Source organism: Cibotium barometz, chromosome 19 (genome assembly GCF_041138505.1).
Source record: "Cibotium barometz isolate CiBa-2024 chromosome 19, ASM4113850v1, whole genome shotgun sequence".
NCBI classification, from domain to species: domain Eukaryota; kingdom Viridiplantae; phylum Streptophyta; class Polypodiopsida; order Cyatheales; family Cibotiaceae; genus Cibotium; species Cibotium barometz.
The window spans coordinates 31,686,347-31,713,656 of NC_141064.1; the positions used below are offsets into that span (position 1 = coordinate 31,686,347).

A 27,310-nucleotide genomic window follows, 5' to 3' on the forward strand; every position below is an offset into this window, starting at 1 on the left:
GAATGCCCTCTCAAAAATGTTACGACCAAATTAACTACAACCTCTTGTGCAAGTAACAATTCCAGCTTACATATGTTCAAAATGTGGAGCACACCATTTGATCAACAACTGTCCATACACAAATCAAGCGGATTCATAGCACGGAAAAAGGCTTATCCATCTTACATATGTTGAGTGGACCTTCCATTTGATCAAAGACTCTCCATGCACAAAAACGCTTTTCCAATCCTCAACGTCCTTGGAACCCCGGTGAGCGGCATGGCCTGTCCAAGAGTTTGTCCTCGTATGAAACGGCCTAAGGGTTTAAGTATTTAGGGAGGACTTTTGACTTCAGCGCATGTCTCCCACTTTTACACACGGTATTAGGCACCATTTCATATACCTGCAGCATAGTCGCCATCTCGGTTTCAGCTATGGTGATGGCAGATACTCACCCGGGGTCGATTCCGTATGCTCGCAGTCAAGGTAAGGCCCCTATCTGTGGTAAGGGTTTTGTGACTGTGTGTATTCTGATGTGTGGCCTCTTATCTTCTCATCACAGCATGGCGGGAGTTTGTGTGCGGTGGAATTGCAGCCGCCCTGGGAGAAAGCTTAATGCATCCTGTGGATACAGTCAAAACCAGAATGCAAAGCGGGGGCTCCTTCCTCTCCACAGTCCAGGTACCGTCATCTTCATCTCTCCGTCCCGTTCATGTATTTATTAGGGCCATTAGTCATATACACACATCTATACACGAACATGACCTTTGAGTACATATCCCACACATACATCGTTCATATATTTATTAGGGCCATTAGTCATATACACACATCTATACACGAACATGACCTTTGAGTACATATCCCACACATACATCATACCTTCGTATGTACGTGTGCACGTACATACATACATGCGTGAACGTGACAAAGTACTTCATATACACACACGTACACACATAAATACATGGCCTTTAATTAGTGCTATCTACAAAGGCCATTGTACAGGCAGGCATGAACATAACCTTCGTTAGTTCTCCATGCATTTGCTTTGCAAAGCATCTCACTTACTTTGCCTACAACAAGTCTTTCCTGCTATATTAGGGTCAGATGGCATCCCATGTGACATGAATGAGAGACAGGTCAAACTACTTGCATACATACATGAATTTTTTGCTTTGCAAAACATTTATTTCCTTTGCTTATAAATCCTCCACGCTATATTGGGGTTAGATGGCATCACATGTGACATAGGATGCATGACACATATCAAACCCCACACCCACACCCACACCCACACTGACACACCCACGCGCGTGTACACACATGAACACTAAGTTTACATTGATGCTCAGATTTTCAGTTTGAATTTTGTGGGCAAGATCTATTGATAGTCGTCCGTTTGTTTGAAATGTGTTTCAGGAAAGCACTAAATTCACAGAAGTTCTCAAGGTTGTCCTCAAAACTGACGGCATGAGAGGTAAGCCTAAACCTTCTACCTATCTACATGCATGCTGTATACATGGACAACTTTCTTATACAGAATTATCCCCATTGACTCAGCTCTTGTTAAAGCTGCTATGCAGTTCTATTGAAGCCACTACTTTGAAGGTTTGATTTTGTGGGAGATGTGTGAGACACTGATGATACACTTCTTTGAGGCTTACGTTTTCTAATATGCCGTCTTAAAAGTCCTTATTTTCTCTGTCATAGCCTGTTTTAATTTGAGGAGGAATTGGGTGCTGGTGCCGGCTAAACAAGAGTGGCTGTGCTCAAAGTTAATTGGGTTTACATGAGAGCATTGATTGGGTTTACATAAGAGCACAAAGGAAAGCTTGCATAAGTGGAGCTGCTGCCTGCTTGTGTGATCGGACTGCTGAGCAAAATGGGTTCTCTCAAGGTGGAAGCACTACCCAGGCAACCCTAAGAATTCGACCCTTTGCAAGAAATGGGACTATCCAGTATGTGTCAAGGGAGGTTCTTTGGAGAGGCAATGAGGACTTGTAGGGTCGAGAGTCTGGCTGTCCTCATGACGGTGGCTGCTGGGGAACTCAAGAACCTGGCCAAGAGAGTGCTCAATTGTTGGTAGAAGAGCATGGTACTCCTTGGGGATGCTGAGGAAGCAAACTGTGACTGGAAAATGTCGCCCATGCTTCCACTTGACGAAGTATACCTTGGAGCTCCGTAGTGCAGCTTGACAACAAGGTCGTCTCTGCCAGGATGGCAGAGGCAAACTCAATCTGGATGTATCCCTTGCTGAGGAACTGGACATCTACATTACGCCCCTGCTTATTGACTCAGGTTGTGTTAAAGCTGTTTATTGAAACCACTACTTTTGAAGGTTTGTTTTTTGGGAGATGTGCGAGACACCGATGATTCATTTCTTGGAGGCTTCACATTTTCTAATATGCTGTCTTAAAAGTTCCCGTTTTCTCTGTTGTAGCCTGTTTCAATTTTAGGAGGAAGTGGATGCTAGTGCCGGCTTCACAAGAGAGGTTGTGCTCAAACTTGATTGGCTTTACATAAGAGCACAAAAGAAAGCTTCCATAGGTGGAGCTGTTGCCTGCCTGGATGCTGAGCAAAATAGGCTCTCGCAAGGTGGAAGCACTACCCAAGCAACCCTAAGAACTTGACCCTTTGCAAGAAATGAGTACCATCCCACTGGGGAATCACTAAGTGTCAAGGGAGGTTCGCTCATTGCCTGCCCACTTGCTTCAGCGTGTCCTCTCTCTCTCTCTCTCTCTATTAAACTTGCTCAACACATAACTATTTCCCAATACCAAGTTGAAATTTATAGAGGTAGGTGGATCATAACAAAACACCAAATCCTAAGTTAAAGATTAAAACAATGAGAAGTTGGGGAACAATGCGAAGACTCAAAGCATCAAGACCTATTGAATTGATTCTCTCTTCAAAATGAGAGCACATCACTATGTAGCTCATGTAGATCCATAATCATCTCCTCAAGTCACTCCATGATTCTCACAATTAGCCCTTCTGGCTTATAACGTTACCTTGCTTGTATCATTGCTTGTATCAAGAATCTCTCACCTTTTTGACCTTCTATTGTCATGATAACCTAAGAACAATCACCCATACACCACAAGAGGACTCTTGCTTCCCCTCAAAGTACAAATGCGGAGAGAAGTCCTACCTCCCCTCAAAATACAAATGCGGAGAGAACTCCTGCCCTTGTTCAAATACAAAATGCAAACCCAAATTTTAGTATCAAGGAGGGAGGTGCTTTCCCGTTGAGAAGCACTTAAGTCATCTCTTTTTTTATGCTCTTGGTTAGTTTTCTCGCCCAAGAGCATTTTGTTCATTCTTTTTTTTGGGGGGGTCTCATACATCTGTCATGTGCATGCACATGGACATGCTTAATCCTAGGCTAATCCCTGGTTTGCAACAGAATAAACATCAGGATTGGAGCAGTATACAGACATAGGCTTGAGGGGGGCTAGAGGTGGACCCGAACCCTGTCAGCCAGGTGTTGGGAGGTCGTGTACTTGTAGTCGGCATCATCAATATTTATGAATGTCCATGGAATTGGTTGACAACAAGCCGGCCAATTGATTAGTTCCTCCAAGGACCAAGGGCCTATAAAAGGCATACTATTGCTTATTGTTAGTTATCTCTTGGTCATTAGATAGACTTTTGGGGTTGCTAAGGCAGCTAGATTGATGTACCTTTTTGTATCATATGAATATACTGAATACACAACCATCTCTCTCTCTCTCTCTCTCTCTCTCTCTCTATTCGGTGTATGTTGATTGTTCTTGCATCAAGAGTTTCTATGCAATGCTTAGGGCTGAAAGGAGACTCTCAGAGCTTTTGCATGTGACATTGGTATTAGAGCTTCGGCTGATTGTGAGGGAGTGTTGTTGCCCATGTCCCACCCACCCTTACTGCAGCATGCATGGACGAAACCATTGCCCGTGTCTTGATCTTTTGTTGGTGTGGTGACCATGCAACATTGTATCAGCATCGGGCTCAACTATGCTAAGTGCTATTGGTGTCCCAGAAGAAGTGCACAGGTCCAAGGAGAGAAACACAACATATGTCAGGATCCCTAGAAGCTGGTTGCGGTGTGAGGCAAACGCAAGGGGAGGGTTTCATGAGAGTTGGAGCCAGTTGGGGTTGCCCCAAAAGCTTTTATAGAGCACTGCAAGGGATGAAGTTCATCCAAGGGGTGGAGCCAAGGGTGCCATGATCAGTTTCAAGAAGAAGGATTCATGTTTGTGTTCAGGGACAAAGGAAGAAAGCAAGGGGACAAAGTGAACTAGATGCATAGATCTCTACATTAGATTTGGAGTGGATTTAGAGACCTAAGGCAAGGTTTTTAGTGAAAAGGTTGCCAGGAAGGGAAAGATGACAAGTATGGGGGGCCATATGTGGAGACAGGGGATGATGACAGTCATCCAGGATCAAAGGTTGGAATCCCATTATCAAGTTTTGTTGAAGGGGATGTCATGTGCATGCACATGGACATGCTTAATCCCAGGCTAATCTTTGATTTGCATCAAGATTGGAGTAGTATATGGTGTGGCTTGAGGAGGGCTAGAGGTGGACTAGAACCTTGTCAGCCAGGTGTTGGGAGGTTGTGTACTTGCAGTCGGCGTCATCAATATTTATGAATGTCCATGGAGCTGGTCGACAGTAGGCTGGCCGATCTCCATACGAGAGATGTTGGGGTAAAGGCGTTATGCCCACCCTTATAGTGTGTACAAGCCCATAAGTTATAGTACATAGTACACTTAGTACTTTTAATGTACTAAGTGCACTATGTGTACTAGTGCAATATACATGTGTGATAGGGGAGTCACACACTCACTTGATGAGTTGACTTATCCCCACAACTCTCTCTCTCTCTCTCCCTTGCTTCTCTGTGTATGTCTCCCACACATGACCTAACCCTAATTCTGTTTTCTCCCCATCAACTGGTATCAGAGCCCTTAGTGATCCCTCCCTCCCTTCTCTCCATTGATGAAGCTGGGGATAGCATCTTGCGAAGGCGAGCCGCAGGTTTATTCATTGTGTCCTTCTCTGCTTCGCTGTTGACAAGGGGGGTTTCTTTCCTTGCTTCCTCGCATGGCAGCCCTTCATAGCTCGGCTCTGCAGTCTATAGAATGCGTGCAGAAGTTGAATGTGAAGTGTGAGGCTGAGATTGTGAGGGTCACACTGGTCGCCTGCTGAAACCCCCTTGGAGCGAGCTACGTGTAGCATTCCACAAGGCGCATACCTGGTATAGTCCAGACTGGTGCTAAGCGAAGACATCAGCAGCCAGGCGAAGCGTGAGCGAGCGCTGGGCGTAGATGCGCTAGGCGAAAGCAACACAGGCGAAGGCGGAGGTCGAGTGTGAGCAGTCGAGCGGATACACAATCGAGCTGCAAGCGCTACCAGGCGTTGGCGAACGACGTGGAGTTCTAGCGCTAGGCGAATACGTCGGGCGAACGTGAAGCGAAGGCTATCACGTCATCTGCAGTTCAGCACTACTAGGCGAAGCAAAGTTGGCGCTCAGCAGCGAGTAAGCCAGGCGAAGCGGGTGGCCCTTCAGCGTGAGCAGCGAGCGAATACACAGGCTGGTGGCTTTTCCAGAAGGGCATCAAAAGATCGTAGCTTTTCCTCCGCACAGGCTCACGTGCCGTTGCTGAATCGTAGTGCTGCACAACCGGCAGATGATGAAACTAGAACAGTTACCAAATCAGAGGCGCCTCTGCAAATGCAACAAAACAAGCCTCTGACTCGGTTGTCAAAGAAGCCACAGCCTTCTGCACAAGGCTTGGCAAGACTCCCTTGTGTCCACCTGCACAGAAGCCTGACGAGCAGCAGCATCAACAGCAAAATCGACGCCCTCCTTTCCTGCAACAAAAATCAGAAATTACAAGGTATTTGCCTCAATTTTTTTTTGGGATTTGCAATTGAGCAAGTACAATCAACAATTGAGCAGGTACAGGTGCCCAATTGCTCAATTTTGAGCAAAATTGGCAAAATTGGGTGACATTGGTCACAATCAGGATCAATTTGCAGGAAATTGGTCAAATCAGGATCAATTTGCAGGAAATTGGATGTCGAAATTTGGGGTTTTTGATGTAATTGTGCAATTAAGCACTCATACATGCTGTATGATGTGAAAAATTGCACATTTGGGCAAAATTGCAGCAAATTGCAGCAAATTGCAGTGCAAATCAAGGGGCTTTTGTGCCGATTTGGTTGATTTGCATGCAGGCAATCGCGTTTGATGCTTTCATGTATTTGGTGTATATGTGGCCAGGGGGAAGCATCGTGAACACTCTGGATGCCTTCATGTGCGTCAATGTACCATGTATGATAAGAAATTGATCTTAAATCAAGGGGCTTTTCAAGTTTTCATGCTTGTTGAGCTTGGCAAAGCAGCAGGCAAGACATTTATGCCTTGAATCCTCAAAAATCAGCTTGCAGTCAAGGGGCTTTTGCCCAATTTCTGTTCGGGACTGTTTTATCCAGTGTACAGGACTGTAAAAGTCTGATTTTCACTCATTTGGACAGCCAGGAGAGCATTTATTGCTATTGTACTTGCTGGTACAGATTTGGCACAGCTTTGTGCATGTTTTGGCATGGCTGTACACTGTTTTGAGTGACCAAAAGGTTCAATTTCAGCTGTTGTACTTGCCGGTACAGGTTTGGTACATCATTTGTGAGCAATTGGTACTGTTGTACAGTACTTTGGAAGGGCAAAAGAGCACATTTAAGGTGCTGTCCAAAATCTGCAGCAACCAGATTTTGGTGTTTTCATCACATAAAGTGGGAGAAAAGTTGCATTCTTGCTTCCGCAGTGGGAGATAAAGCTTGGGAGAAAAACTGTGAGCACTTTGTGTGCTTTTGGTGCAGTGTTTGCACATTTTGCAGGGAGTCAGGCATTTACAGGTTGCATTTTGCTATGGCAACCACAGGTGAGAGCTCTTCATTGCTTCACATCAAGAAGCTTGAAGGCTCGCATAATTATGATATTTGGCAAACCCAGTGCTACAATGTGTTGCTCCAAAAAAAGCAGCACAAGCCTATCAAAGAAAGGGGTGTAATGCCCGCTTCTCTTACAGCTGAAGAGTGGGAAGATATGGATGAGCTGGCAAGATCTACTATCATGTTGTCTGTGTCAGACTCATTACTGTTCAGCATTCGTGAAGAGAAGACAGCTTGGGGAATGTGGCAGAGATTGCAGGACTTGTATGCCCAACAAAGTGCCTCAAGCAAAGTGTATTGGTTGAAGAAACTCATAGGCCTTCAGATGAAGGAAGGGGCGTCTATGACAGCCCATTTAAATGAGTTTAATGGTATTGTCAGCCAAGTCATTAATCAAAAGTTGGCAATGGACGATGAGTTCAAAGCCACTTTTTTGTTATGCACTTTGCCAGAGAGTTGGGACACATTCAGGACAGCCACTAGCAATTCGAATGCTATGCTGTCATATGCAGATGTTGAGGGTGCTCTTCTTCAAGAAGAGATGAACAGGAAAAACAACTCTGTTGGAAAGTCCAATGCAATGAATGCACGTGGGAGATCCCAACAAAGGGGAAAAAGCCAAGAAAGGGGAAGGAGCAAGTCTCGCTCCAAAAAGGATTTGGAATGCCATTATTGTGGCAAGAAGGGACACATCAAAAAGCAATGCTACAAATGGAAAAATGATCAAAAGGAAAAGGGAAAAGGCAAAGACAAAGAGAAGGATGAAGCCAAAGATGTAAAGCCAAAGGGCAAAAGTGGAGTCAAGATCGAAGAAATCAATGTGTCACATGCAGGTGGCAGTGAGGATGAGGTCCTATTTACTTCTTCACTTGATGCCCATTCACTTCTTACAGGTGGTCATGGTATGCACTCATGGATCATTGATTCAGGTGCCTCCTTTCATGTCACAGGTTGCAGAGACTTGTTTGTCAGGTACACTGCTGGCAATGAAGGAGTGGTTTATTTGGGTGATAACCATGCATGCAAGATTCTTGGCAGAGGTGATGTGAGGCTTGTATTTTCAGATGGCTCACAGCTTATGCTCCATGATGTCAGGCATGTGCCTGAGATCAAGAAGAATCTGCTTTCTACTGGACAGCTTGATGATGCTGATTATGTTACCACATTTGGTAGTGGAAAGTGGAAGATTAGTAAGGGCTCACTGGTTGTTGCCAGAGGCTCTAAGGTGGACACTCTTTATTTCATGCATGCAGGTGTTTGTCACCATGCTAATGTAAATGCAATCGAGCTGCCGGAAATTTCTATGTGGCATAGCCGGTTGGGACACATGAGTGCCAAAGGAATGGAGCAATTGTCTCGTTTGGGTTACTTGCCTTCTCTAAAGTTTTCAAGTTTTCAGTTTTGTGAGCATTGTATATATGGTAGGCAACTACAGTGCCCCCACAAGAAAGCTCTTGGACAGAAAGATGCTCAGTTAGAGCTTGTGCATACAGATGTATGTGAGATGCCTCAGCTTTCTTTGGGAGGGGCAAAATATTTTGTGTCTTTTATTGATGATGCCACACGCAAGGTGTGGGTTTATCCTCTTCGTTTGAAGAGTGATACATTCTCAGTGTTTGAGAAGTTTGTTGCTCTTGTTGAGAATCAAACTGGCAAAACACTGAAAGCTTTGCGTTCCGACAATGGTGGAGAGTACACGTCCAAACAGTTTCAGGACTTTTGTGATGCTAAAGGCATCAAGAGGGAGCTCTCTACTCCTTATGATCCTCCACAAAACGGGACAGCAGAGAGGATGAACAGGACCATTCAGGAGAAGGTCCGTTCTATGTTGTCACATGCTGCATTACCTCATGGTTTTTGGGCTGAAGCTGTTATGACAGCTGTTCACCTTATAAACAGGTCACCTAACACGAGGCTTGGTGGGAAAGTGCCAGAAGAAGTATGGACAGGGAAGCCTCCGTCATACAAGCACTTGAGAGTGTTTGGTTGCGTTGCGTACGTGCACATACGCAGGGAAATGCGCACCAAACTTGATCCTAAGTCTCACAAATGCATATTCCTAGGATATGGTGACAGAGGTGAAATGGGGTATAGACTTTGGGATCCCATGAATAGAAAGATCATACGCAGCAATGATGTCATTTTTGATGAAACATGCATGTATAAGGAGCCTGCAAGGCAACAGGAGCCTGGCAGAGTCATCTTTGATGATGATGGACATCATGGACAACAACAAAGGGCTGTAAATCAGCCATTACAGCAGGAAAACCAGCCCTTAAATGGTGCTGAAAATGGTCCAAATGGACAGCCAGAGATGGCAGAAGATATCCCTATGGATATACCACAGTTAGAAGAAATATCGGGCATGATTTTTCAGCCTTATGGCATGGAACAGGAGCCACCAATGGGTGATATGCAGGCTGGACAGCAACCTGCAAATGATGGTCATTGGGTACGGAGGTCCACAAGACCCTCCAGAGCCCCTGACAGGTTTGTTCCAGGGGTTGACTATTTGATGCTTACTGACTGTGGGGAGCCCTCATGTTATAAAGAGGCTTTACAGAGGGCAGACAAGGCTCTATGGGAGCGTGCCATGAAGTCAGAGATGGATTCTCTGCATAAAAATGAAACATGGAAGTTGGTGCATTTGCCTGCAGGCAAGAAGGTTTTGCCATGCAAGTGGGTATACAGGCTCAAAGTTGCATCAGATGCAAAGCCAAGATACAAAGCCAGGTTAGTGGCTAAGGGCTTCAAGCAGGAATATGGTGTGGACTTTGATGAGATCTTCTCTCTAGTGGTCAAAATGACCACACTTAGAGCTGTGTTAGCTTTGGTTGCACATGATGATCTGGACTTGATTCAGATGGATGTGAAGACTGCTTTTCTTCATGGTGATCTCCATGAGGAGATATATATGCAGCAGCCAGAGGGTTATGCAGTAAGTGGAAAGGAGAAGCTTGTATGCAAGCTGAAAAAGAGTCTTTATGGGCTCAAACAGGCACCAAGAGAATGGTATCATAAATTTGATACATTCATGAAATCTCAGAAATTCAGGAGAAGTGACATAGATCACTGCTTGTACACCAAGAAAGCTTTGGATGGCAGTCTATTGATCCTCATCTTGTATGTTGATGATATGTTGATTGCCGGGAAATCTCGTAAAGAGATGGATGCCTTGAAGCAGAGGCTGCATCAAACCTTTGATATGAAGGATTTGGGTGATGCAAATCACATCTTGGGTATGCGGATACTTCGGGACAGAAATCAGCATGTGTTGTATTTGTCTCAGAAGGAATACATTGGCAAAGTCTTGCAGAGGTTCAATATGGACGGGGGGAAGAAGGCTAGTACTCCTTTGCCTCCATATGTGAAACTCAGTGCTATGGACAGCCCACAATCAGATAGAGACAGGGCTGATATGGCCAAGATTCCGTATGCTTCAGCTTGTGGCAGTCTCATGTATGCCATGGTTGCTACTAGGCCGGACATTGCATTTGCAGTGGGAGTGGTTTCTAGATACATGGCCAACCCTGGCAAGAAGCATTGGGAAGCAGTGAAAGGTGTCATGAGATACCTGAAGGGCACACAGGATTTGTGCATTTGCTTTGGCAAACAGGATGCATTAGTGCATGGTTACACGGATTCGGATTATGCCGGTCATCCAGATAACCGGAAGTCTACTACTGGTTATGTGTTTACATTCACAGGAGGTGCTGTGTCATGGATATCCAGGATGCAGAAGTGCACTGCCTTATCTACTACAGAGGCCGAGTATATTGCAGCCACAGAGGCTTGCAAGGAGGCATTATGGCTATCTCGGTTAGTAGTTGATTTGGGCTATACAGGGGATATTCCATTGTTGCATTGTGACAGTTAGAGTGCCATCCAGTTGGCAAAGAACCTTGTCTTTCATGCAAAGACGAAGCATGTGGATGTGAAGTATCACTTCATCAGAGAGGTGATAGAGAACAAGCAAATTCAGCTTGTTAAGATTCATACGGATGACAACCCGGCTGATCTGTTGACAAAGAGTTTGCCTCCGGAGCGGTTTGCTCATTGCAGACACTTGATGGGCATTGGATGAGGCCATTTTCAGCCTTGATATGGCCTTGTATATTATCATGTACATGCTGATTTTTCTTTTCCTTCATTTAAGGGCACTTTGCCTTTAAGTGGGAGGTTGTTGGGGTAAAGGCGTTATGCCCACCCTTATAGTGTGTACAAGCCCATAAGTTATAGTACATAGTACACTTAGTACTTTTAATGTACTAAGTGCACTATGTGTACTAGTGCAATATACATGTGTGATAGGGGAGTCACACACTCACTTGATGAGTTGACTTATCCCCACAACTCTCTCTCTCTCTCCCCCTTGCTTCTCTGTGTATGTCTCCCACACATGACCTAACCCTAATTCTGTTTTCTCCCCATCAAGAGAGAGATAACTAACAATGAGCAATAGTATGCCTTTTATAGGCTCTTGGAGTTGAATACATAGCCATCTCTCTCTCTCTCTCTCTCTCTCTTCTCTATCTATGTTGATTGTTCTTGCATCAAGAGTTCCTATGCAATGCTTAGGGTTGAAAGAAGACTCCTAGAGCTTTCGCATGTGACACCTTCGTTTTTAGCATTTCACCTTGCATATTGCTTTTTTTTCCCCTCTTAGGAGGGCAAGGTTGAGGTGGTTCATTTTTAGATATCAACATACTCCTTCGTCACTTTGATCTTGCATTCTTACGAGCAATCATAGTCCTTTACAGGAAAACCAGCTTCAGGTGCACACCGTTTAGCATGTGATGCACTCTCTCCCAAGTCCCGATTGCATGCTATGTGATGTATTCTCTCTTGATTGGAAGCTGTGAATCTTGAACCAGTTTTACAACTCTCCTCATTGAGCCGTTTCAGTGTGGATAAATATCAGTGATTTGAGGCGTGCTAGGCGCAATGTTTGTAGGATCAATATCATTCCCGCTCACAAAAACCCATAGGCTCTTGAACACAAGCACGTTTTTTTTTATCAAAAACCTCCACATGGAGTAATTACTCCCGTCAAGCTTGTCTTCCTATGCCAATACACCTAATATGTCTCCAACATTTTATGCCATCTCTAACTGCAAATGCACGAGTAACGATGCACATAATTTATGAAATGGTTTTTGTCAACTTTCCCTTGCAAAACATTTCAAATTGCCTTGTGGCATTCAACTGTAGAAAAGTCCTATAGGGAGAGAAATTGATAGTTGAAAGTAGAATTGATGAAAGATTTTGTTACCTTGAAGATTGAATGTTCCAATTTGTGTTGTAATTGCAGAAAGCTCCAAATTTTGAAATTTGCAGGTACAAATGCAAGCAGTTAGTGATGGTACAAACCGTACGGATTGCAAGTACGTCAATTGTGCGGGTGTCACGTGAGGAGATATGGAAATATGAACAAGTTCGCGACGACACAAAGATGTACGTTGGGTACAGGCTTGTGCATGCATACAGACGTGTATGCGAGGATGTACGGTCGGGTACGAGCTCGCATAGATGTACGAACATGTATGAGGTAGTGCAAGGATATATGGTTGGGTACGAGCTATATGGACAACAAAAAAAATTGGGTGTGAACGCTCGAGGTAGAATGAACGTGTAGCTTTGATACCACTATTAGGCTCTGAGAAACCCTAATGTTTAGTAGATGTACATGGAAAACAGTAGGAACAAAGAGTAGGCCCTTACAATAAATGGGAGAGTATTTCGATGGATTTTATCACCGGTTTTCCATGCACTCGTAGAGGGCATGATGCCATTTAGGTGGTGGTAGACAGATTGCCAAAGATGGCAAGATTTTTACCCACAAGGAAAACAGTAATGGCTTGTGAATTGACACATGACTTTGTTGAGCAGCTTTTCAGGTTATATGGTTTACCTTGTGACATAGTGAGTGATAGAGACTCCAAGTTTATTGGACACGTATGGCAGTTGGTCTTCTAGAAATTTGAGACCAAGCTGAGTTTGAGTTTCTTTGATCATCCTTAGCATGACGTAGAGAGCGAATTAGGTTTTGGAGGATATGCTTCGCACTATTGTCCAAAAGACCAATCATCCTCGGTCCGGCAGGTGGGATTAGGAGATAGCAAGCAGATGCAAAGGGCTAAGGTTTAGAATTAATAAAACTTGGCTATTGGCTATCTATAGTAGGTTAGCTATTTATAGCGGTAGTTATCAATATACGAGTGGTGCCTTGGGGGTTATTGTTGTGTAGTGAGTCGTGCGGTGCACTTTTGATGGGTCTGTGCCTGACCAGAGTTTCTACTCTTGCGGAGGACATGGCAGATCAGAGAAAGTCTTGCTGTGGGCCCTTGTGGGCAAGCACTGGTGGTATGTGATGCCAGTGCTGACTGGTATGTAGCTGTGTAGTGGAGCCTTGGCCCCTGGCTCAGGGGTGGATCGAAGCATTGATCCTATGGTTGGGTGGTGAGCTTTCTCTAATCTTGTTTGGACTGTGTTTAGAAGATCTTGGTTAGACAGGCGTGGGAGGCCTCTTACAGCTTGACACCCTTGCACATGAACCATGCTGCCGTACATGCTGTGTACCTGGCTGTAGGCATAGGTGGCTGACTGTTTATGCTGCCCTGTGTGAACACGGGGACTGTCTTGCCATAGGCCCCACCCACAGCACAGTCAGGCATGGCTGGTTGGGTGCCCCATACAGCCAAGTACGGCTGGCCTTAGCCTGGCCGCCGCCTTGAGTAGCCACCACGGCTGGCTTTGGCCCACCCACTCCCTCTTTCTTGTGCGATTTGTGCACATAAGGTACCCCATAACCATGTCAGGGTTTGCTTTCTCCCTCTCTTGGAGAACCCATGGCTTCCTAGCCATGCCCATGATCACCACTCCCAAGGTTTCATTTTGCATCAGATATAGGTCTTCCTAGACCGAGCCTTGGGAACTATCTGACAAGAAACTATGTAGGGAGGGAGGCTTAAGGCCATAGCTACATAGAGCCCCTGGACTCTCCCCTGAGCTAGAGGCCATAGCTACATCCTTGGAGAAGCTCCCCCGCAGCATGACCTACGAGGCTACATGTGTCGTCCCAGTGAACAGCCCCGATGGGCCATTTTCAACGATGTCACACCAGCCTAGCTTCCACTTATATAGGCCACTGGGCTTTATAATTAGCCCCAATTCTTTTATAAGATTTTAACCCTATAATTACTTATAACGACGCCTCCACTTATAAGGCTCTTCCCGCGTTAGGGATATCTCCCCATCAGGAGCTCTTATGTCCAGCCCCCAGCCAGACCCCGCGCTACTGTGCACCTGTTCTGGATGTAACACCCATGGCAGGTTGCCTGGCCAGGGCTGCTGAGACCATCTACAGACAGCCACAGCAGCCCAGCCTGTCTGCCATTCAGCCTGCTGCCCCATTGGGCCTGTCCACTGTATGTGGGTGTCTGCTGCCCAAGTTTGGGGCTGTCTGATCATCGCCCATCACTGCTGGTCTTGGTGGGCCTGTGTCCATGCAGCTGTTCCAGGCAGCCGGTCCTTGATGGCTGCTCGCTTCACAGAATCTGAAGCATGCAATGCACCGTGTGTATTTTTGTGTGTACCACACACACGTGCACGCACATTGGGAGTAGGTCCATAGTAGAAATAGCTCGAGTGGGGTCATGTGCAATACAGTGACATGGTAGGTTAGACTATGTCCAATTTGGAAGTAGACTTGCACATGCGTGCCTTATATGTGGTTGTGTATCACCCTCGGTGGGTTGGCATGTCAGTTCTTTTGTAGTAAATCTCAGTAAATTAGTTCTTGTCTTGATCAGGATAGAAAAAACATGTGAATCAGTGTTATTCTGTCTGGCAGGCTTGTATCGAGGGATTGCAGCAGGAATGACGGGCTCTTTTGCAACTGGAGCTACCTATTTTGGCTTAATTGAGCTCACAAAATCATGGATAAATGAGAGACATCCGGCTCTTGCTGGCCCTGTTTCACAATTCTGTGCAGGCGCTCTTGGTATGTCTTGTTTAGTCCTGTGGGTGGTGTCTTTTGTTTCAACCTTTTTGTAGCTTATGATGGTTGTCATTTTGTTACAAATCGTTAGCAGTTGTTCTTATAGCAGGTTTTGGTGGTGACGTCTTGCAGTTTCTTGTTTGTATATTCCTTAAAAAGCATCAGCAACTGAATTTCGAAAGTGGTCCTGGAGCTTTTTTAGAGATTGTCTATCCATCATTGACAGACGGCCTAGACGGGTCCCTGCTGCTTATGTAAAACCAGCCTTAGAAACTGTGGGTTGCATGCAGGTGAAAGATTGGGGTTTATCCTATAGATGAAGAGAGGAAGCGGAGGAGTAGACTTTTGGTGTCAATGAGATTTTAAGTAAGGTAACACCCTCTGGAGAAATGCATGTATCTGAGTGAGAACGAAATTTGCTACCTGGTAGCATCTATTTGGGAAATGATATAACCTTGCCATTTGTAACAATCCGATTGCAGAGGTGGCAAACGGTTGCCTTATGGATATGTTTGCCTCATGCATGTGAATACCTTGATGGGAAAGGTCTCTCCTCAGAATTTGCGAATGTAATCCCCTTGAGCGGGTTGTTTGTTGGGGTTCGCTTGTTTGTTGGGGTTGCACCACCACGAGAGTTGGGATATGTAAGATGATACATCGTGCGGTGTATGCAAGATAACACTTACAAAAAGTAGGATCTTATTGGGTTCAAAACTTTAAAACTCAAAACTGCACAAAAGTAGAGATAGAAAACAATAATGTATTACTGATGTGAGACAATAAAACAAGGGAATGAGCTTTTGGGGAGAAGGGATTAGTATGGCCAAGCTCCTCGTGATTTTTGCCCGCCAATGTCCAAAAAAAGGATGGAGCATTCGGCATGTGTGTGGATTGCCAAACTCTCAACAAACTTAACCTTGCCTCTTCCTATTCGTTGTCGAGGCCATGAGTAGTTTTCTCTTCGCCCAGGAGACAGGGCTTCAGGGATTGCGTCTTCCCCTCTCATGTAGGAGGAGTTGTTGGACTCAGAGTTCGGAGATTTGCGGAGGCGATCAAGGTTTTCTGCCACACATAAGGAGCGTAGATCAACTGGCACAAGGCGTGTGGTTTTTGGGTAGGCTTAGCACCCGCCCCGACTTGGCGACCAGTTGAGGATTTCCAGTAGATCCCAAGGGGCACTCTAGTTCGAGATCTCGGTTACCAGGTTGGCATTGATATGTCTCCCAAGTAGCAGCTCGCCCCGTTTCTTTTGAGTATTCAAAAGAAGCTTCTATATTGGGGCTCGGAGAGGCTCTCCCTAACAGGCAGGGTGGTGGTGGGCCGTGGCGAACTAGGTACTTCTTGCCACCATGTGGTCCATCACTTCGTGTTGGGCCTTTTCTCGGGCATGTATTGGCCAGTACAGTGATTGATTCGGAATTTCTTATGGGCCAAAAGTGATGGGAGGCCAACTAGGGCTAAGGTGGCATGGAGAGACTATTCAGCCTCGTAGCAGAGGGGTGCTAGGCCTCAGTGACCCGGGTATTCATAGCCACTTGATTGTTAGAGGCCTCCTTCCCGGTGGTGAGCCCTGGAAAGATTTCCTGTTGGCCCGGATTTCAGCCCGCACTCCGAGTCTTGGGGGCCCTTGGCCGCAGAGTACCAGATGGATCTTCACATAGATGCGAGCCCGTGGTTTTAGCTTGGATTTTGAGGATAGATTTGTAGCCAGGTCTCTTGGAGATTGGATTGCCTTCAGGCAGTTACCCCCGGAGGTGCAAGAGAGAGGCTTGACAGGGATCCGGGAAGAGACAGGCTTAGCATTGACATTGACTCAGCTATCCCTCATGAGTGGCTGACTCCCCCAGTGTGGCTAGGTGTGTTTACTAGACACGATATCCTAGTGGCGGTCCACGGAGTAGATGAGGACAGTGGTCTGCTCACTTTCTCTATTGGATTCCATGGCAGATTACAGAGATTTGAGCTTCCCTTGGAGGATTTTAGTGGCTGCACCTTGCAGAGGGTGATTGGTTTTCGGGCACGGGAATGGCATATTGATCTAGCATCGGCCAAGGTGGCCAGTGAGAGATTATGATGGCTATGGATATGGGAGTGCCGACCTCTCACGCGCCTTCAGTAGGATCCGGGAGAGTGGACTTGGCATGATCCAACGGATTGGGAGGAGACTTTGGATGCCCCCTTCTTTGCATATACTGTGAGGCTAGGCTGCAAGATCAGGATGCTCGAGATAGATGGCACACCAGCAGCACATTGGCAGTCTCAAGGCCTCTCACAGCGTTTACTTTTAGATTTATGGAGGAGGTTGTGGGACAACTTTCGGCCTAGAAAGATCACCCTCTTTCTTTGGTTGATGGCACATAGGAGTTTAGCGGTCGGTACTTGGCTGGCAGTTGGTGGTCGACCAACGGCTTGCTTGAAGGCTCAACAGATTTGGCAAAGGATTCTCCGCATCTTTGCTATGGACAAGGCATCAACCCGGATCATCACATGGGGCACTGTCGCTTGGGTCACAGAGGCTGGAGTGGTCAGGGCTTATGAGGAGGATGCGGTAGGGCTAGGCCTTCAGATCTCTCACCATCGTATTGCAGTAGTACCAGTCATAGTCCCACCTACAGGTGAATGGCGGCCTGGCTCATGCCAGAGATGGGAGATTTGTTGTAGCATAGCAGCTTGGTACATTTGGCATGCTAGATGTAGTGAGGCCATCGAGGGTACCCTCACTTTGCCGGCAGAGACCATTAGGAGCATATGCCTGGCCTTCAGATCTCTCACCATCGTATTGCAGTAGTACCAGTCATAGTCCCAGGCGAATGGCGGCCAGGCTCATGCCAGAGATGGGAGATTTGTTGTAGCATAGCGGCTTGGTACATTTGGTATTCTAGATGCAGTGAGGCCATCGAGGGTACCCTCACTTTGCCGGGGGAGACCATTAGGAGCATATGCCTGGATATCATTCACACCCTCTGCGGTCAGTGGGAGAAGTTACAGGGAGGTTCAGACCGCATGTGTAAGCAACGGGAAGCTTTCTTGCGACTTTGGAGGCTTGACCCTTTCTTCACAGATAGAGATGACCCCATTTGGCATTACAGATCTCCTGTGTGGTTGTCCCCCTTCCCCTCCCTCCCCCTGTATGAGATAGCCTTCTCCTCACAGAGCGGCCAACCGGAGGAGAAGGGGCTCTTCCTCTCATGATCGTTTGATTTCCGCTCTCCAATGAGGCGAGTTCGTATGTAGCCCTTTGTGGTTGTATCTAGCCCTCTGTGGCTGTTTTTTCTTTAACTAATTGAAGGATCTTTTTCTCGGAAAAAAATAAAATAAACTAGTGGTCCGAGGATCTCTATCACAATAGATTTGGGCATGCCATGATGTTTGAAAATCTGAGCCATGAACAACTTTGCCATGTGCTCTGGCTTGATTGTTTTTCTCACAGGAATAAAATGTGCATGTTTGCTAAAGCGATCAATGATAGTCCATATGGCATCATTACCATGTACCGATCTCGGCAAATCCATAATGAAATCCATGGCAATGCTTTCCCATGGTTCCTGTGGAATGGGTAATGACGAAGCAAACCAAGGGTCTTGTGCTTGTCAAATTTGACTTTCTGAGACACCATGCACTCCTGAACATAAGTTTCAATATCCCTGTATAAAGTTGGCCAAAAGAAATATCTTACCAAAGCTTGTGTGGTAGCGAGCCACGATGACCTACATATGGAGGAGCATGACACTCTTCCATAACCTTGTGGCACAACTCTTGGACCACACAAATGCGGTTTTGCATCATCTGAAAACCATCTCGTATCGAGTAAGATGGGACAGCAGTACCACCATTCAAATCAGCCCAAATAAGCTGAAAATCTGTGTCCAAACTATCATATTTCTGATACTACACATGTGGAGGAACACCGTGAAAGGGTAGGTACAGACCTTGGTGTGTGTTCCAGGCATGGTTTAATACATGTGAAAGGACTCCATGGAAGGATTGACTATTGAGATCCTAGTGTGAGCTCCTTGCATGGTTTGTTACGTGTGGAAGGACTCCATGGAAGGATTGAGATCCTGATGTGAGCTCCTGGCATGGTTTGTTACATGTGGAAGGGCTCCATGGAAGGATTGATATCCTAGTGTGAGTTCCTGGCATGGCTGAGTGCATGTGGACCTGGCATGCTAATGAAGACACCCTGGTGAGCATTCTTTATACTTGTATGGGCGGTGCTCGAGACGGGTGAATAAGTTGGGAGATGGAATCCAGAATATTATGCATAAAGCATTTGTGTGTGTTTTGACATGCATGAGTGACTTGTCTTGGCTGCTTGGACAATGCCTGGTATCTCTGCCTGTGATTGTCCATGGGCTCTGGGGACGCTTGGAAACACTGTGGACGTGTGTGTGCACACATGTTTGGGAGTGAGGCATGGTCACCATGAAACTCGATTCGGTGGCCTTGAAACTTGTTTCGCGTTTTGGCGTTGAAATGCTTCATGCGCATCATTGAAACCATTTCGTTTCATGCGGAACAAAAAATTGTGATTTTTTCTATGCTTTAACCTCTCTCTATATTTTTAAGTCTTTCACGTCCCTTCTTTTCTGTCTCTCTCTTTTGTTGTCTTCTCTTTTTTATGTTTTAACCATCCTCCTTTCTTCAATGGTGACATTATGGCAATATCTTCTCAATTTTTATGCATATGATCGTTTTGATCTACTGTTTCATTGTGCACCTATCCACAGTTGAAACGTTTCGTTCCAAAATAGATCGTTTCGACAGTGAAATGAATTTTATGCACTATCAAGGAAATGAATATGGTTGCTGCTGGATAGCAACGCACCACCCTCGTATTGTAAAATCCAGACCCTCGCTAGCTCATGTATGTATGACCCTAGTAGCCATGGTGGGGCAAGCAAGGCACTCCACATCCCTTGTGAAGTCTAGCATGACTGGATGTGTGGAATAATTGATCTCTTAACAAATTTCCAGATATCAAAGCTATGGCATGGGCATGATGTGCATCCTATCTTCTCTGTTCCTATGGTAGGAGCAAGTGCTGGAGCCTGCTAAGCACCTCTGCCAGGAGTGGCAAGTGCATTTCCTGCAAGACGGGGCTCATCCCCATTGACATACCTCCACAAACCCTTGGCAACCAGCAAGTTCCTGACCATAAAACTCCACAAGGTGTCATAGGCATAGATTAAATCCAAATGAAGCATGTCCTAGGATAACGCTTGAGGGGGAGTGTTGGAGAACAAGCCTTATCGAAGACACAAAAAGCACAAGGCATATGCACACACTCTTGTAAAAGAGAGAATAAAATCCATAAAGTAACCACAAGGCAAAAGTCAAAGGGGCAACGACCTCCGCAAGAATCAAGGAGCAGATTTAGGGAGACCTAGAATCTAGGTAAAGATGGAGAGTAAGGCATTGAGTGCAGAAGTTCCAGGCCATGAAACACCAAAGGTGTAAAGGTAGTGATGTACCTTTCACAAACAAGCTCAAAAAAGTCAAAGCGTAAATGTGTGGATCAGGCTTTAATGTCACTAGTTGTACTCTTGTAGGCTGTATTTATTACAGTGAACTTCCTAACATAATAATTGACAATGGCTCACCTAAAAGAGCTAAAGTTTGAGTGCATCAGTACTGCATTTTCATAATGTTAACTTGGTATATACATATGCACCAAGGATGAGAATATTATGCTGTGTAACACTTAAGGAATTAAATCAACCAAGAGAAACTTTGCATTTGCATTTTGTGTCGATAGGAACACTCTTATCAACTTGAAGAATTGGCCACCATGAAAGTGGAAATTTCACATATGGAAGGTTTTTGGATTCACACATCCAACCTCCCATTTACAGCAAATAAGAGTATAGCTAATGTCTATACATATGAGTGATGTGGCATGATGACGTGGATTACCGTTCCGTATTGAATTATGGAATTGCTTTGTCTCAACATTTGAATAGGAGCCACATTATTGCGTAATGAGGTCGTGGTATATTCTCTTGTGAGCTGCATGATTATGGATGCATAATGGTTCTTTTTTCCTCCTGATTCAGGAGATACAGTCGGTTCTGTCATTTATGTTCCTTGTGAAGTTATCAAGCAACGAATGCAGATCCAGGGATCACCACATAATTGGGAGGCAAGGATGGCTAAGGCAGGAAGCTCTGGGGTCACGGAAGCTCAGTATTACAGAAAGTTTTCCCATGCTGCAATTTCCATTGTGGAGCAGGAGGGGTTTAGAGGTTTGTATACAGGGTAAGTGAACTCCCCCTTCTGTTCCTCCTCTTCCCCCTCTTGGATTGTGTGTAGAAGATCATTAACAAATGGATGACTTTTTTTTGACTTTTGAACTGCAAGCTCTCAAAATGATTTAGAATGGTTTCAAAACTGCAATTATTTTCTATGTATGCATGCATGCATAGAAGTATGTATGCATGAAATCATTTTCAAAACTGCAATCATTTTCTATGTATGCATGCATGCATAGATGTATGTATGTATGTTTCCAATATTTTATATAAAGCTGCAAACATTCCCTATGCATGTATACATGAATGATGGATGTACGGACAAAAGGACAAAGAAGCTTAAGCAGTAGTGGCACATCTCTGGCATGAAGATTTATATAATGAAAGTGTAAAAGTGACCATAAAAGTCAATCTATACAGAAATTTGAAATTTCTAGAACATAGTAGTAAAAACGTTGTTTTTACTACTATATTTTCAAGCTTTCGCTTGAAAAGAAACCCGTGGCTTGACCACGGGCTCCCTCATTAGTCAAGTTAATGTAGTTAAGTGCTCAATAAGGTACTCATTCGATCTGGGTGTGACAGGTTTGCATCGACACTAGGAAGGGATGTTCCTTTTGCTGGTTTGATGGTAGGGCCATTTCCTTTGGTGACCATTAAATAATAGAAAATTATAATTTATACAATGTTGCTTATTAAGAAGAAAAGAAAAATACAAAATTCTATAAAATATATCTAAAATTTTCGTATTAGCTATTAATATATTGTCTTCATATTCAGGAGCTTTTACAGACATTAACTTTGCTTGTGAAAATTGGAGATCTCACCTGCCCATTCCTTATGGGCACGGGACCTCCCCCGTCCAAACCCCGCCTTCTGATGGGCAGGGGATGTCTGTCAGGACTTTAAAAAGTTACTTGCACAGATGATGCTTCGTCTTTGACTTGTTTGACTTTTTTCTGTAATCTCTATAGATTGTGTTTTATGAAGGCCTAGCACAAATTGTGAAGTCAGGGAAAGACCCAACCAGTGCAAGAGAGTTTGCGATGACTGGTTTTGAAGACCTTGTAATAGGAGGTGCTGCGGGAGGTATACACTGAATTATATTCTAATAAAACAGTTTTAATTGATATTATTGAAGCTTGATTATGGGTTGCCACTTGCGTTTTGATGCTTAAGCAGTCCATTAGTGCCAAAAAGTGGGTTTATGTGGCTATACAGTTAATGTATAAAGGTTTTAGAATGAGTTTTGTGCTAATTAAGGCTGTTCTTAACTCATGCTAAGTTGGTTTTTTTGGTCCACCCAGGGTTCTCCGCTTTTCTTACAACGCCTCTTGACGTGATCAAAACAAGGCTTCAAGTACAAGGGTCAACAAAGCAGTAAAGTTTCTTATCTTATCAGTACTTGATTCTTGAAGCTGAAACTACCTGGAGTACGCTTTTGTTATGATACTTGTTGAAGGAATGAAATAAGCTATACCTTTAGAGCTGATTCAACTATCTGCAGCATGGAATAAGATGTGTCTAACTAGAAGTTAACATATGTGAACACGCCCTTCAGTCATATCTGAAAAGACGCACATGACCTTGTTTGATTGTGTCTATCTAGGATAATATGGTTAACACCAATAGAAACTACATTTATATAATTGCATTCTGTACGTATATACGGAACCCTCTGATACAGCATGAAACATTTGGTATGTCAGATGGAATGTACTTTGATAACAACAAACCCAACCAAATCCCCCCCCCCCCCCCCCCCCCCCCCCCGCCCCCTCCCAAAAAAGAAAAAAGAAAAAAGAAAATTAAAAAAAGACCAGGTATCAAAATTTAAACTTGAGCCCCAACCTTATTTTATTGTGCAGTCGTCATGCATTGTAGCAACCCAGTAGCTATGGAAAATTATGCTTTCCTAAGATTCTTTCTACTGTAGCTGTATGGTTTTGAAAAATCACTGATGGAACACCAAATTTTACTTTGTTTATTTTTACAGATATAAGGGATGGCAAGATGCTGTGGGAAGCATATGGAGGAATGAAGGGTTTCCTGGGTTTTGGAAGGGAAGTCTTCCTCGTGTGATGTGGTACATACCTGCATCTGCTGTCACATTTATGGCGTGGCAAGCGCTGCGGAATGTGTTCATCAAAACGGAGATGGACCAAAGCGCTGGTCTCTCAATCGAGAGAAGCCCCCATTCTATTGATACAATGGCCCCTGTGGTACCCCATTCATCGCAGACAAGATAACTTCACAACTCTTCTCGCTTCTTCCGATTATATCCTCTGGTACCAAGGTGCTCCATAAATCAACAGTGGTGCACGCACTAGCATTATACCCTGCTTTTCCGTGGTGTTATGCCTTGGACGTGGTACATGCATGGAAGCTAATTTTGTCTAATACCACCCACCCACTTTTTTACAACTATGGGAAAACAGGTAAAGAATTGATCTCCACGTGTACAGCACTCCTGTTCACATCTGGTGCCATGTCTTCTGCTTTGGGTGGCAGAACTTACATTGAGAAGCAACTATATTCCGTTGAACCGGCAGTCTCTGGTTGATTTTTGTCAGTATGAATTGATTACTTTACTCATTTTTGTAGCTTGTCAATGACTATCCCAATTATATTATAATATCCTTTTTCTTCAAATCATACATTGGTTCATGCATTGCCTTCAATTATGAGGGGGGGATGGAGATCCTCAATTAAGTACTAAGTGACATGTACGAGCTCAAAGAATGCCAAGACGCTATCAAGGAGGTGGGGGGACTCACACACATGGAAGAGCTTACCAAGAGTGTGGCGGCAAAGATTCAAGAGAGTATGGTAGCAACAAAAGAACTTCTTGTGCAGGGAGGGGACGATGTAGACATCAGTGGCCAAGAAACATCGAGCCTCTGCCCCCAATGGAAGAGAAGAGGAACATTTTACATGAGACACTCGAAGAAAGGTGGAGGAAGACTAAGGCTAGGTATGGTAGAGGGTAGCTCACCCAAGTAGATGCCTTGGAGCTATCCAAAAAAGTGAAGGTGGAAGGTTCCCCATTTGTGGATGTATGGAGAGCACAAAGGACACCCCTTCGTTTACCAGACTTAGGGAGTTGCCATACAAGTTTAGATATGAAGGTAGCTTTGAAGGGGGATAAAATCTACTTGGATGAGGATCTGACCTCGACACAGGTGGAACACAGGAAGGCCTCAGTGGAGGTGGTCATGGCAGCCCGTAAGGAAGGGAAGTGGGCAATATACTGTATGGGAGAGTTGGCACTATGGAGACGTCATTCTGGGTACCAGGCTTATCAGCGAACGACAAATTGGCAGTGTACAGAGCGTCCATAGATTTTGATGCTATCTAGATTGATATCCAATAAACCATCTGTCCCTCACCATATCATTCGAGCAGAGTTTGCTATAGCACCTATGGTGGTAGAGACCTTATTCCAGATTGTCATGTACATATAGAGGTTACTGCGATGCATTCGCCACTGTTTTCATACCTGGCACTACAATCTTCTCGGGTGGTAGCGGGGAGATAGGGTTCATCCATCTTGGTATGTTTCTTTCCTCACATGGTTCACCACCCACGGGCTACAGGTGAGACGCTTATCCCCATTTCAGTATGACCCAAGACCCCCCCTACACGAGGCTCACGCATGCGGATAGGAACCAAGTAATTCGATATGACTTGTGATAATTACACATTCGAGATACATGGATTATCCCAGGGGAGCCCCTAACACCCGAGGTGAAGTACTAGAGTGACCATTTTTTGAGGCTTTTAGAGGATCGATTCATACAGTGGCCAGGGTACCTAGATATTTTCATGTCACATGCCATGAGGATAGCACTTGGTTATCTCAAGGTCTCATCCCATAGGCTCGAGATTGAGGTTGGCAAAGCAGCAGGGATCCCTAGAGAGAGTCTATAGAGGAGTAGAGTATGAGGAGTATCATATTTGTCAGTGTGCTTGGTGTATTATGAGATCAAGGGAAAATTCCATTGCCTACTAAGAGGGGGATTTGGGCCATTATCTTGTTGGCAATAAGCCCGACTTGCAGTCCCTAGCCTTTTCAATTATTTTTCATAGGATATCTCCACCACCATATGCCATAAGCAGTGATGTCATCCCAGAAATGTGTTACATTGAGTGTACCTCTCATGGTTATATAAGCACTATGTACAAGCTTATTTGTATCAATGCAATCAAGTTTATTTTCATTATGAATGGCTCACTTTTATTTCCCCCTTAGTTTCTAATATGGTATCAGAGCATAGGTTTTTATTATCTTTAGACTTCTATTTTGAAACTTTTGGAGTTTCTATTCATTTATCTTTTTGACTTTTGAAAATTTTTATTCATTTTGCTTTTGGACCTTTCCCAAGACCTTTTTTTCTATTTTCTATTTCTTTGAATTTTGGGATTCCACACCTTAGCGCATCTCCCTACGCTTTTCTTTCTCCTCCTTTTTCTTCGTAGATTTGATGCCATTACCTTTAGTAAACCAAACTCCAAACTATAGTTGTCTTCAACGTGGCCAATGTGCCAGGTGTCCACGCATGTGAGTTACCAAGCACCCCATTTTGCCATTCTTGCACATGGTCAACGTCGTCTAGCTCCGCTCAGCCTTGTAGCCGTGTGCGACTCCAATTGGCAACTCTGCTTGCTACTGTCTCTACAATAGCACTGCCAACACCTCCTTGTTGTAGCCCTAGCTTGCCTAGACGACCTACTAACGTGCCTGTATTACGCGTTGCTGAGAAGTCCCACTATCTGCTGCGAGTTGCTTCCTCTCGCCACTGTACAAGGCAGCTTTCTCTCTTCTCACTCGTGGCCATCTCCAAGACACCAGCTGTCGCCTCCTCTCCAATAGTCGCCTGCTATCCAGATAAGGTGTGCTCACTGTTGATCGTAGCCCTATCACCTGCAGCTCCAAGCCTTTTTCCATCAGATGTACTCTGTCAATTGTGCCGTCCTTCATCGTGGCTATATTGTGCCTATTCACCCAGCACTGTTGCGTCTGTTCACCTAGCTCCGACCGCCTCTCATAGGCGGTGTTAGCGCTCCTGCCAGGCATCGATGGCGGCCACATGGCAAAAGATAACGTTTATTTTAAAAACCCTAAAGCCAAAAAAAAAACTCTTAAAGGTCATCAACCTGAGGTTTAAAAATGAGTGTAAAAAGGCATTTGGTTGTTCACATGGCCTTCATGTATTTCTATTATGATGCTTCATTATGGTTGGAGTGTTTCACATGTATACATTAATCTGATGGGCATTATTAGCATGGACTTCCATAGTCAAATCTCCATTGACTTTTGAAGATGCACCGACATGGACTCCATCGAGTATCTCATCATTGTGCGGATTCCAAGCAATGATTTCTTGAAAACGTCGTCGCAAGAGGAGTAAAGAAAAAAGCCATTCTTGTCACTGTTAAAGAAAGTAATTTTGTTGGTCCTGATTTTGATGATGAATCTTATGCTTTCTAGTTCACTCTTTCTTTTTGGGTTCTAAAACCTTGTCTTTTATCATACATGACCTTGATTGTATTATGAAGAAGAGTACACACCTAATGTCATTGAAGGGAGACTCTATCTCATTCTTGTACCAAGGGAGATTACTAAGGTATAAGTCCATGTATAGAGTGTCTTTCATAAGTTTGGCTTAAGAGAAAGTTTGTTGGCAATAAGCCCTACTTGTAGTAGTCCCTAGCCTTTTCAATTATTTTTCATAGGATATTTCCACCACCATATGTCATAAGCAGTGATGCCATCGCAGAAATATATTAAGTCATATTGAGTGTACCTCTCATAGCACTATTTGTATCAATGCAATCAAGTCTATTTTCAATGGCTCACTTTTATTTCTCTCTTAGTTTCTAATATATCTCGTGTTATTGAGTATCCAGATCAACGTTACCTCGGATCTCTTCCTGTTGGAGATCTGACAACAGAGTTACTATTCAGAGATCCTCGACCTCGGCACCCATCTTAGTCTACCATCACTAGTTTTTTCTAGCCCACAAGAGGACACTTATACAGATGACACCACCGTAGTAGTGACGAGGGGCCCATCATCTCGCCCCTCGACTGGAGTTACCCTGCCTTGTGTCACCGCACTTCGGAGAGCTAGACGGCCTC

At 44.6% G+C, this 27,310-nt stretch overlaps 1 protein-coding gene across 2 annotated transcripts; it reads left to right on the plus strand.

Annotated features, from left to right (window-relative positions):
- Positions 1–324: 324 nt before the first annotated feature.
- LOC147628459 (uncharacterized) lies at positions 325–23,803 on the plus strand. Of its 2 annotated transcripts, XM_086813607.1 has the most exons (9): positions 325–465; positions 542–660; positions 1,402–1,459; positions 14,771–14,920; positions 20,974–21,175; positions 21,754–21,799; positions 22,143–22,257; positions 22,476–22,548; positions 23,165–23,803. In XM_086813607.1, exons 1-9 carry the CDS (start codon positions 414–416, stop codon positions 23,415–23,417), a joined length of 1,068 nt encoding a protein of 355 aa, XP_086669733.1. In that variant the 5' UTR covers positions 325–413; the 3' UTR covers positions 23,418–23,803. The 2 variants fall into 2 exon arrangements, with proteins under 2 accessions (XP_086669733.1, XP_086669734.1); XM_086813608.1 differs by lacking the exon at positions 14,771–14,920.
- The last annotated feature ends 3,507 nt before the right edge of the window (positions 23,804–27,310 follow it).

Excerpts from the sequence above, each read along its gene's own strand:
- LOC147628459 (XM_086813607.1), top strand. The coding sequence starts at position 414 with ATGGTGATGGCAGATACTCACCCGGGGTCGATTCCGTATGCTCGCAGT. Across the intron at positions 1,460-14,770 it reads CAAAACTGACGGCATGAGAG|GCTTGTATCGAGGGATTGCA; the intron begins GTAAGCCTAAAC and ends TCTGTCTGGCAG. Across the intron at positions 21,800-22,142 it reads TTCCTTTTGCTGGTTTGATG|ATTGTGTTTTATGAAGGCCT; the intron begins GTAGGGCCATTT and ends TAATCTCTATAG.